This window comes from Heterodontus francisci, chromosome 5, assembly GCF_036365525.1.
Source record: "Heterodontus francisci isolate sHetFra1 chromosome 5, sHetFra1.hap1, whole genome shotgun sequence".
NCBI classification, from domain to species: Eukaryota; Metazoa; Chordata; class Chondrichthyes; order Heterodontiformes; family Heterodontidae; genus Heterodontus; species Heterodontus francisci.
This window is the reverse complement of record NC_090375.1, coordinates 9,356,014-9,368,677: the sequence shown is the minus strand read 5'-3', so window position 1 is coordinate 9,368,677 and position 12,664 is coordinate 9,356,014. Positions and strand designations below refer to the sequence as shown.

At 43.1% G+C, this 12,664-nt stretch overlaps 1 protein-coding gene across 3 annotated transcripts in view; it reads right to left on the bottom strand.

Annotated features, from left to right (window-relative positions):
- The window catches only part of lama3 (laminin, alpha 3), a 456,248-nt gene that overhangs the window by 172,079 nt on the left and 271,505 nt on the right, over nt 1-12,664 (bottom strand). For all 3 annotated transcript variants that reach the window (XM_068031084.1, XM_068031086.1, XM_068031085.1), the window contains exons 27-28: nt 6,213-6,376; nt 5,579-5,687 (exon numbers count right to left, since the gene is read on the bottom strand). In XM_068031084.1, coding sequence (XP_067887185.1) covers nt 5,579-5,687; nt 6,213-6,376 — 273 coding nt within the window. The remainder of the gene's footprint in view (nt 1-5,578; nt 5,688-6,212; nt 6,377-12,664) is intronic.

The following is a 12,664-nucleotide window of genomic DNA, read 5'->3' as shown; positions in this document are numbered from 1 at the left end:
CAGCTTAAGATGGCGACCTAATTTGCAACACTGTATCTTACATTGCAAGGCCTGTGAGGAGGGAACTAGGCACCAAATTAAGAAGCAGAATCTCAAAGGTAATAATCTCTGGATTATTACCTGAGCCACATGCAAATTGGCATAGGGCAAATAAGATGAGAGAAATTAATGCGTGGTAGAAAGACTGGTGTGGTAGAAATGGGTTCCGGTTCGTGGGGCATTGGGACCAGTACTGGGGAAAGTGGTGGCTGTACTATTGGGATAGTCTACACCTGAACTGTGCTGGGGCCAGTGTTCTAGCGAGCCGCATAACTAGGGAAGTAGAGAGGGTTTTAAACTGAATAGTGGGGGCATAGGATCAAATTTGGGAAGATATGGTAAATCAAGGACTAGAGGCAAGGCAAGAGAGAAAGGTATTAATATGAGAAATGATAAACAGACTGTGACAGGAAGGGACAGAGCGTACAAATCTAAGAATAAATCAACAGATAAGGCTAGAGGTTACAAAAACAATAAAAGGACAAAACTAAAGGCTCTGTATCTGAATGGACGTAGCATTCAAAACAAAACCGATGAACTGGGAACACAAATAGAAATAAATAAGTATGATCTGATAGCCATTGCAGAAACACAGCTGCAGGATGACAGACTGGGACCTGAATATTGAAGGGTACATGAAGGGCATTTAGGAAGGACAGGAAGCTAGGAAAAGGTGGAGGGGTAGCTCTGTTAATTAATGATGGTATTAGCGCAATAGAGGGGGATGACCTAAGTTCAGGAAATCAGGATGTAGAAGCAGTTTGGGTAGAGATGGGAACTCATAAAGGCAAGAAGTCACTTGTGGGAGTGGTGTACAGGCACCCAACATTAACCACTCTGTAGGATGGGGTATAAAGGAAGAAATAATGGGAGCTTGTCAGAAAGGTACAGCGATAATTATGGGGGCTTTTAACCTACATATAGACTGGAAAAATCAGATGGGCAGAGGAAGCCTAGATGAGAAGTACATAGAATGTTTTTGGGATAATTTCTTCGAACAATACGTTCTGGAGCCAACCAGAGAGCAGGTAATACTAGACCTGTTATTGTGCAATGAGATAGGATTAATTAATGACCTCATAGTCAAGACACCCCTAGGTAGCAGTGATCATAATGTAATTGAATTTTACATTCAGTTTCAGGGAGAGAAGAGTGGGTCCAAGACTAATATTTTAAACTTAAATAAGGGCAATTATGAAGGCATGAAAGCAGAGCTAGCTAAAGTGAACTGGCAAATTAGGTTAAGGGATAAGTCAATAAAGATGCAGTGGCAGACATTTAAGGGGATATTTCAGAATAGATACATTTCAACGAGAAAGAAAAATTACAAGGGTGGGATCCGCCATCCATGGTTCACTAAAACAGTTAAAGATAGTATCAAACATTAAAAAAAAGCCTGTAATTGTGCAAAGATGAGAGGCAGGATAGAAGATTGGACAGAATATAAAAAACAGCAAAGAATAACTAAAAGATTGAGAAGGAAGGTAAAATTAGAGTACGAGAGAAAGCCAGCTAGAAATATAAAGACAGATAGTAAGAGTTTCTATAGATATTTAAAAAAGAAAAGTTAACAAAGTTGGTCCTATAGAAAGTGAGTCTGGGGAATTAATAATGGATAATAAGGAGATGGCAGATGAATTGAACACGTATTTTGCATTGGTCTTCACTATTGAGGATACAAGTAACATCCCAGTTATAGCTGTAAGTCAGGAAATGGAAGGGAGTGAGGAACTCAAGAAAATTACAATTACTAGGGAAGTGGTACTGAACAAATTGTTGGAGCTGCGGGCTGACAAGTCCTCATGTCCTGATGGACTTCATCATAGGGTTTTAAAAGAAGTGGCTAGTGAGATAGTTGACGCGTTAGTTTTAATTTTCAAAAATTCCCTAGATTCAGGAAAGGTTCCTTTAGATTGGAAAATAGCGAATATAACTCCTTTATTCAAAAAGGGATGGAGACAGAAAGCAGGAAACCACAGGCCAGTTAGCTTAACATCTGTCTGAGGGAAAATGTTAGAAGCTATTATTAAAGACGTTATAGCAGGGCATTTAGAAATATTCAAGATGGTCAGGCAGAATCAACATGGTTTTGTGAAAGGGAAATCAAGTTTAACCAATTTATTGGAGTTCTTGGAGGGAGTTACATGTGCTGTGGAGAAAGGGGAACTGGTGGATGTATTGAACTTAGGTTTCCAGAAGACATTTGATAAGGTGCCACATCAAAGGTTACTGCAGAAAATAAAAGGTCATGATGTAGGGGGTAACATATTGGCATGGATAGAAGGTTGGCTAGCTAACAGGAAACAGAAAGTAGACATAAATGGGTCATTTTCTGGTTGGCAAGATGTAACGAGTGGTGTGCCACAGGGATTTGTGCTGGGGCCTCAACTTTTTATAATTTATAGGGATCTGTGCTGGGGTCTCAACTTTTTATAATTTATATAAATGACTTAGATGAAGGGACCGAAGGTATGGTTGCTAAATTTGCCGATGACACAATGATAGGTAGGAAAGTAACTCATGAAGAGGACATAAGGAGGCTACAAAGGGATTTAGACAGGTTAAGTGAGTGGGCAAAGACCTGGCAAATGGAGCATAATGTGGGAAAGTGTGAAATTGTCCATTTTGGCAGGAAGAATAAAAAAGCATATTATCTAAATTGTGAGAGATTGCAGAGCTCCGAGATGCAGAGGGATCTGGGTGTCCAAGTCCATGAATCGCAAAAGGTTAGTATGCAGGTACAGCACGTAATTAGGAAAGCTAATAGAATGGTATTGGTTATCATGAGGGGAATTGAATACAAAAGTAGGGAAGTTATGCTTCAGCTGTACAGGGCATTGGTGAGACCACATCTGCAGTACCGTGTACAGTACTGGTCTCCTTATTTAAGGAAGGATGTAAATGCATTGGAGGCAGTTCAGAGAAGGTTTACTAGACTAATACCTGGAATGGGCAGGCTGTCTTATGAGGAAAGATTGGACAGGCCAGGCTTGTATCCGCTGGAATTTAGAAGAGTAAGAGGCGACTTGATTGAAACAAAAATGATCCTGGGGGATCTTGACAGGGTGGATGTGGAACGGATGTTTCCCCTTGTGGGAGAATCTAGAACTAGGGGTCACTGTCGCCCATTTAAGACAGAGATGAGGAGAAATATTTTCTCTTAGAGAGTCATGAGTCTTTGGAATTCTCTTCCTCAAAGGGGAGTGGAAGCAGAGTCTTTGAATATTTTTAAGGCAGAGATAGATAGATTCTTGATAAACAAGGGGGTGGAAGGTCATCGGGGGTAGGTGGAAATGTGGAGTAGTCAGTTCAGCCATGAACTTACTGAATGGCGGAGCAGGCTCGAAGGGCCGAGTGGCCTACTCCTGCTCCTAATTCGTATGTTCATATGTCTGCACATTCCAGCAAGAACTAACACCCAGGAAGTTTAAGGGAACGTCTTGTTCTTTTTCTTTTAGCAAGAGGAAATACTGCTAACTACTATGCTTGAATCACTGAGCGACTGTCATGTGACAAGCCGCTCCCCATCTATGGTTTTAAGCTTGTGCTTTCTCTGCAGCAGCAAGCATCTGGACTTTGACACATGCAGACCTAAGTGGGGGTCCCTCTCTCTCTCCATTCCAGCTCGAAAGCTTCAAATCCTGCCTGTTGACTGACCGCCTCCGCATACTCCGTCTTCAATCAGAAACCTCGTTGGAGGAAATCATTCGCATCGCTGTCTGCAATAAACCCACCAAATCTGTCATCTATCTCTTCAAACAAAAACCACAGGACCACTGAATTCAGCTAGAAGCCAGCTGAATCACCAAACTCCACAGAATATATACCTTTCTTTCTCTATGGACTCTAACTCAACCAATCTACCCTTCCCCACTCTGTAACCTATTTTCTGCGAGATTTTGTCGAGCTCCTGACATCGGGCTCTGTGGCGAGGAGGATGATGGTGGGCCACCATGGAGCCCGATGCAGTGATTGCCAGGACTGAGCTTCCTGACGGTGGCAATGCTCTGTCACGGCCCCCCACCGCTTGGCAATGGAACCCAACTTCAAATATTTAAATAAAGGAAATGAATAAATTTAAAAATACCATTCACCACGATCTTACCGGCTGTCTCGGATCTTCTGGATGACGGGTGGCACTTACGCGCCTTCACTTTCCCTTCCAGGGAAAATCCGTGCCACTGAGGTGGGGAAGGCGGGAGCTTAGGATTTTTAGTGAAGTGGTGGTGGGGGGGTGGGGTTAACTATGCCCTTTAGTGTGTTGGGGGGGGGGGGGGGGGAGTGGAGGGAAAGGGGTAATCTCTGCGCTTTGTGCAATTGTGGGGGGGTGAGGGGAAGAGGTCAAATCTTCAATGTAAGTGTTTTGAGGGGGGAAGGGGTGGCCATTTATTTTCATTGCATTGGGAAGGGGGAAACAGGTCAGAAATTTATTTGCAGTGTAGTGGAGGTAGGTACAGGGCTCAAATGTGCAGGAATGGCAGCCTTATAAAAATGGCACTGGTGCCTGCGTTGAGGCAGCTGACGCTGTTCATGGTGTCACAGAGCCCCTTTTTCGCTATGTGATTGCAGGTGGTGGGGGGGGGGGGGGGGGGTGGGGGGAGGTGGTGGATGGGAGCAGACCACCCTGCGTATTTATATGAGCCGATGCGCGCAAGATTGCGGGCCGCCATTTTTTCCGCACGCTACCGGGGAAATAAAATCCAGCCCTTGGTCTGTGTGTGTGAGTGCAAGTTGGCAGATAGTTTATTATTTTAATTATTCGGTTTAAGTGCAATAAAGTTAACCTCTTTCTTTGTTAAACACAAGAAAACCTGTCCGATTATTTACTTGCTATGATCATAGCAAGAACCAATCAAATGTCTACTGAATTGGCCAGTTTAAAAAAGAATTAAATCTGGTGTGGTCAAACAAAGAGAGGGAAAAGGGGGAAGCCCTTCGACTCTTCCTCATTTGACCGTAACACATTCCATTCTTGGTTCCCAATTGCTACCCGGGTTGCTCCACTGCAACTGTGTGTGGATGTTGATTGACAGCCGACAAAACAGGACAAACTGAACAGACTAACACCCTCATTAAAATAGCAAACAAAGAGAGGTCACTTGAAAGCACCAACATGTTTGTTACTAATATCAAATCCTGTAATTTCAACCCATCAGATTTTACTGCAGATCTTTAATTGTACTTCACAGTAGGTGAAAGCATATAATTTGAAGATGTTTGTTAACAGACATAGCCAACTTTCAGAGCTGCGCAATTACTACCAAAGGGCATTTTTTTGTAAAATAATTGATTGTCTCTTAAGGGTCAATCTTCTGAGTACCTCGCCCATCACCAATGTCTGTTGGAAATGCTGTGTGCTGTTACCTGATGTGTTCTAGCAGCAGTTATGGTAACTTACTATGGGAACAGACTTGGAAAATGTACCTTACCTCAAGAAAAGCAATAAACTTACAAATGCAACTCTCTCTAAATGTACAGTACTGAAGAAATACATGGTTTGTATATATGGTATACACATCAAAATTAATGATAGACTTACCAGTAAAAAACTGACTAATGTTCCCTGTAGATGGAGGTCAGCATAAGAAGGCAGGTCATAAACTACAAGGCGATTCTGTCGGTCAATTGCAACACTCCGACAAAGGAAACTGCAGTAAATGCACATGGTCACAATTACATCTTTTATAAATACAAAAATTCTAAACATTTATATCCATGCAGTCCATTTATTTTATGCTAATAAATTACAGCTACTTATTACAATATTCCATCGAAATTCCTGATCTTATTTTGCATCGTCAATGATACACTAACTAGACTTATCATGACATGATGAAACATTCATTTTGTTCACTCTCCACAGATATTGTCAGACTTGCTGATTGCAATTTCTGTTTGTATTTCATATTTCCAGCAATCACAGTATTTTGCTTTTTATCACCAAATTGCCAGGATCATTTCTGTTAGGTTTAGCCACACCTACTAACAAAGATTCATCAGTACATTTTTTTTATGACTATACTGCTGGGTTAATTCATCTTGTGTCTAACCACACTAACTAGCAGAGATTCATCTTTACATTGCCAAGGTCAGACCTGTTGTGTGTAGCCACATTAACTAGGAGAGATGTATCACTATATTAACTCGGTGCATCCCGTTGTGTATAACCATACCTGTATTTGCAGCTGTACAGATTAAATTTCCCTTGAGTAGCTGCTCCAAGAGGGTTGTGTACAGCCACTTTAAGCTTGTGCAGTTTCTCATCTTCATTGGCATATTCGAGGACAAGAACATATTGGCCTGGTTGAGGAATCTTAATTCTAAACCGCAACTGAACCTGAAGGGATGAGTAACTGATGTTAGTGCAACAGGGTCTAAACATGCCTTGCATGCTTCTTCTGTACATGATGCCCTACCTCCGAACACTCAGTCTAATGCATTGGCTTCTCTGGAGCCTCTCTGTGGATGTTTAGCAGCTGAAATTAAATTCAAACACGGCTGATGGCACACCATAACAATAAGGTAATGTCTTCACTTTCTATTAGATCTTACACTAATAATAAGAAATCAAATTGAATGAATGCCTCGACAAGACAAATAAATGGACACTGAGTGGACATGAAAGAATTTTTGGGAATGGAAATGGAAGGCATGATTGAAGAAAGAAATTATAGCAGTCTTTTAACTGCCGGCAAGAATTGGATGTGTTATTCCCATTATACATTTTAACAATATTATGCAGATTAATTAATTCCATTTTATTTTGCACTGGCTACACGGAATACAAGGTAAGATTTCACTCAAGCCAAACACTTTAGGATGAATTTATGGGACGTCATGTTACAGTTGTACATAACGTTGGTTAGGCTGCATTTGGAGTACTGTGTGCAGTTCTGGTCGCCGCACTACAGGAAAGATGTGATTAAGCTAGAGAGGGTGCAGAGAAGATTCACAAGGATGTTGCCTGGTTTGGAGGGCTTGAGTTATAAAAAGAGATTGGATAGGCTGGGTCTGTTTTCCCTGGAGCGAAGGAGGCTGAGGGGACATGATAGAGGTATATAAAATTGAGAGAGGCACAGATAGGGTAGATAGCCAGAGTCTGTTTCCCATGGTAAGGGTGACTAAAACTAGAGGGCATAGATTTAAGGTGAGAGGGAGGAGGTTTAAAGGGGATCAAAGGGGTACATTTTTCACACAAAGAATAGTGGGTATCTGGAATGAACTGCCAGAGGAGGTGGTGGAGGCAGGAACAGTAGTAACATTTAAGAGGCATCTGGACAGGTACTTGAATGAGCAAGGCATAGAGGGATATGGAATTAATGCAGGCACTTGGGATTAGTATAGATAGGCATTATGATCGGCATGGACGCAGTGGGCCGAAGGGCCTGTTTCTATGCTGTGCGACTCTATGACTCTATAACTACTTGCGTGATATGATTGTGCATCTGATCTTCCCAACTCTGCAAAAGTATTACCAACATTTGTAAAAAAAATGTTGACCCACAATTGTATTTGATCCCTGGAGTCATTGCTGTCCTGAAGTAATTATTTTTGGCTATTCTCCCGTTAAGGACAGTTGATGAGTTGATTAACCATCAATTGTAAGACAAACTAAATCAACAGTTACTTTTGTTCATATAGCCCCTTTAACATAGTGGAAGTAGGTGGTCTTAGCGATGACGCAGGTTGAAAGCTTATCTTGGGGACAATATGATACCAAGGTTGCAAACAGTCTGTTTCTACCTCAGACAGTTGCCAGGGAGAGGGATGGAATTGGTTGTTAGGGAATGAAGTTTACAACAGGGAACGAAGACAATTGCTTCAGTGTTCCCAATATTTAATTGGAGGAAAGTTCTGCTCATCCAATACTGGATCTGGAATAAGCAGCATAATGAATCAGAGACAGTGTAAGGGTGGCGAGTTAGATCCAGGCATCGTTGGCAAACATGTGGAATTTGATATGCTTGAGGATGATGCTGCTAAGGGGGAGCTTGTCAATAAGAAATAGGAGGGGGCCAAGGATAGATCCTTAAGTGAAATCAGAGGTAACTGTATGAAGGCGGGGAGAGAAGTGATTTCAGGAGATAAGAATGGAATCAGGCTAGTGCAGTTCCATCCTGCTTGATGACAGAGGAGAGTTTGGAGGAGAATGGTGTGGTCAACCCTGTCAGAGATTGCAAACAGATGGAAAAGGATAAAGAGAGATAGTCTACCATTGTTACAGTCACATAGGATGTAATTTGTGACTTTGGTAAGGGCTGTTTCAGTGCTCTGGCAAGGGCAGAAACCTGATCGGAGAGGTTCAAACATGAAGTTGCAAGTAAGATGGGCGCGGATTCAAAAATATTCTAACTATTCTTGTGGATTTCCTGCCAAAACACTTAACTGTTTTGGTACTTGGAGGGACAATGAAAAAGCTATAACTTCTCAGCTTTGACTCTTTGATCTGAAGATGGGTACAGTAGCATAGTGGTTATGTTACTGGATTAGTAATCCAGAGACCGGGGCTAATGATCTAGAGAAATGGGTTTGAATCCCACCATATTGCAGCTGGGGAATTCAGTTCCTTAAATAAATCTGGAATAAAAACCGAGGATCAGTAATGGAGAAGATGAAACTACCAGATTGTAGTAAAAATCTATCTGGTTTACTGATGTCCTTTAGGGAAGGAAATCTCCTGTCCTTACCTGGTCTGACTTATATATGACTCCAGACCCATAGCAATGTGATTGACTCTTACCCTTGATATAGCCTAGCAAGCCACTAAGTTATACCAAATGACTGTGCTTGCTGTGGTTCAAGAAGGTGACTCACCATCACCTTCTCAAGAACAACTGGGGTCGGACAATAAATGCTAGCCTGCCAATAATACCCACATTCCAAGAATGAATTCAAAAAAAGAGTCAGCCACTGCCTTCCCCATCTATTGTGTGAATCATGCAGCTGTGACAAAACCCCTGTACACACTGAAAAAAGTGAAAACAGGAGGGCCAGTGATTACAGTGACGATAAGATCTTTGCATATGCACTAATACTTCTTTAAATAAGCATAGAAATATCTGTCAGCATGCTTTTTTTCTTGTTCTTTCAGCTGCAAACACATTAAAGAACAAACATATCTCCTAACCAAAACAAGTAAGCTGTGCCTATTATCCACAACATCATTCTTAGCCCTAGAACCTTAAATATCAACAGCTGTTAAAACTACTTTTCTAGCCCTTTAGACCAACCTATGAGCTTGGATGAGGGCTCCTCTCAAGTCCCACACCTGCAAGGTCCAATGTACACTTCAAAAAATAAATCCCCAAAAAAAAGAGATAAAGAGAAGTCTGGTGGTAGGAGAAATGCTTTGTTTAACTAGGATTTAACTAACAGTCAGACTATCATTCTACATATGGTAACAGTTTTTCCACTGCTTAGCTGAGTATGTTAGGCGACTGCATAAAGGTTTAGAATACACTACAGTAAATCAGAAAAAATATTTTCAATACATATAAAACTAGCAGGACTTTGACAAAACAACAGGGCAACATTGATATGCAAACAAGGTGGATATTAATGATTTAGTGGAAAATCTGACCATGTGTGGAAAAAAATGGATCAATTTTACTTTAAATCCCAACACTAGTAATCCAGACGCCTAGGCTAATTCTCTGGGGACATGGGTTTGAATCCAACCACAGCAGATGGTGAAATTTGAATTCAATTAATTAATCTAGAATTAAAAAGCTAGTCTAGTGGTGATCATGAAATCATTGTCGATTGTTATAAAATCCCAACTGGTTCACTAATGTCCTTTAGGGAAGGAAATCTGCCGTGCTTACCTGGTCTGGCCTACATGTGAATCCAGACCCAAAGCAGAGTGGTTGACTCTTAAATACCCTCTGAAATGGCCTAGCAAGCCACTCAGTTGTATCAAACCATGACAAAGTCTAAGAAAAGGAATGAAACCAGACGGATCACCCGGCATCGACCTAGGCACTAGAAACGACAACGGCAAACCCAGCCCTGTCGACCCTGCAAAGTCCTCCTTACTAACATCTGCGGACTTGTGCCAAAATTGGGAGAGCTATCCCACAGACTAGTCAAGCAACAGCCTGACATAGTCATACTCACGGAATCACACCTGACAGACAATGTCACTGACACCAGCATCACCATCCCTGGGTATGTCCAGGACAGATCCAGCAGAGGTGGCGACACAGTGGTATGTAGTTGGGAGGGAGTTGCTCTGGGAGTCCTCAACATTGACTCCGGACCCCATGAAGTCTCATGGCATCAGGTCTAACATGGGCAACGAAACCTCCTGCTGATTACCACCTACCACCCTCCCTCAGCTGATGAATCAGTACTCCTCCATGTTGAACAGCACTTGGAAGAAGCACTAAGGGTGGCAAGGGCGCAGAATGTACTCTGGGTGGGGGACTTCAATGTCCATCACCAAGAGTGGCTCAGTAGCACCATTACTGACTGAGCTGACCAAGTCCTAAAGGACATAGCTGCTAGACTGGGTCTGCAGCAGGTGGTGAGGGAACCAACAAGAGGGAAAAACATACTTGACCTCGTCCTCACCAATCACCATGACAGCATTGGTAGGAGTGACCACTACACAGTCCTTGTGGAGATGAAGTCCTGTCTTCAGATTGAGGATACCCTCCATTGTGTTGTGTGGAACTACCACCGTGCTAAATGGGATAGATTTCAAACAGATCTAGCAACTCAAAACTGGACATTCATGAGGCGCTGTGGGCCATCAGCAGCAGCAGACTTGTATTCAACCACATTCTGTAACCTTATGGCCCGACATATCCCCCACTCTACCATTACCATCAAGCTGGGGGACCAACCCTAGTTCAATGAAGAGTGCAGGAGGGCATGCCAGGAGCAGCATCAGGCATACCTCAAAATGAGGTGTCAACCTGGTGAAGCTACAACACAGGGCTACTTGTGTGCCAAACAGCACAAGCAGCAACAGACAGGGCTAAGCAATCCCACAACCAACGGAGCAGATCTAAGCTCTGCAGTCCTACCACATCCAGTCATAAATGGTCGTGGACAATTAAACAACTGACATGAGGAAGAGGCTCCAGAAATATCCCCAGCCTCAATGATGGGGTAGCCCAGCACATCAGTGCAAAAGACAAGGCTGAAGCATTTGCATCCATCTTCAGCCAGAAGTGCCAAATGGAGGATCCATCTCAGCCTCCTTCTGAGCTATCCAGCATCACAGATGCCAGACTTCAGCCAATTGATTCACTTCGCGTAATATCAGGAAACGGCTGAAGGCACTGGACACTGCAAAGGCTATGAGCCCTGAAAACATTCCAGCAATAGCACAAAAGACTTGTGCTCCAGAACTAGCAGTACAGCTACAATACTGGCATCTACCTGACAAAGTGGAAAATTGTCCAAGTATGTCCTGTACACAAAAAGCAGGACAAATCCAACCCGGCCAATTACCGCCCTATCAGTCTTCTCTCAATCATCAGAGTGATGGAAGGGATTATCGACAGTGCGATCAGGCGGCACTTGCATAGCAATAACCTGCTCAGTGATGCTCAGTTTGGGTTCCTCCAGGTCCACTCAGCTCATGACCTCATTCCAGCCTTGGTCCAAACATGGACAAAAGACCTGAACTCAAGAGGTGAGGTGAGATTGCCCTTGAGATCAAGGCAGCATTTGATCAAATATGGCATCAAGGAACCCTGGCAAAACTGAGGTCAATGGGAATCAGGGGAAAAACTCTCCGCTGTTGGAGTCATACCTAGCACAAAGGAAGATGGTTGTGGTTATTAGAGGTCAATCATCTCAGTCCCAGGACATCACTGCAGGTGTTCCTCAAAGTAGTGCCCTAGGCCCAATATCTTCAGCTGCTTCATCAATGACCTTCTCTCCATCATAAGGTCAGAAGTGGGGATGTTTGCTGATGATTGCACAATGTTTGTGACCATTTGCGACTCCTCAGATACTGAAGCAGCCATGTCCAGATGCAGCAAGACCTGGACAATATCCAGGCTTGGGCTGATACGTAGCAAATAACATCTGTGCCATACAAATGCCAGGCAATGACCATCTCAAACAAGAGAGAATCTAACCATCTCCCCTTAATGTCCAATGGCATTACCATCGCTGAATCCCCCACTGTCAACATCCTGGGGGTTACTATTGACCAGAAACTGAACTGGAGTCGCCACATAAATACTGTGGCTACAAGAGCACGTCAGAGTCTGGGAATTCTGCGGTGAGAAACTCCTGACTCCCCAATGCCTGTCCACCATATACAAGGCACAAGTTAGGAGTATGATGGAATACTCTCCACTTACCTGAATGGGTGCAGTTCCAACAACACTCAAGAAGCTCAACACCATCCAGAACAAAGCAGCCTGCTTGATCGGCACCCCATCCACCATCTTCAACACTCACTCCCTCCACCACCGCGCACAGTGGCAGCAATGTGTACCATCTATAAGATGCACTGCAGCAACTCACCAAGGCTCCTTCGACAGAACTTTCCAAACCCGCAACCTCGATCACCTAGAAGGACAAGGGCAGCAGATGCATGGGAACACCACCACCTGCAAGTTCCCCTCCAAAGCACACACCATCCTGACTTGGAACTATATCG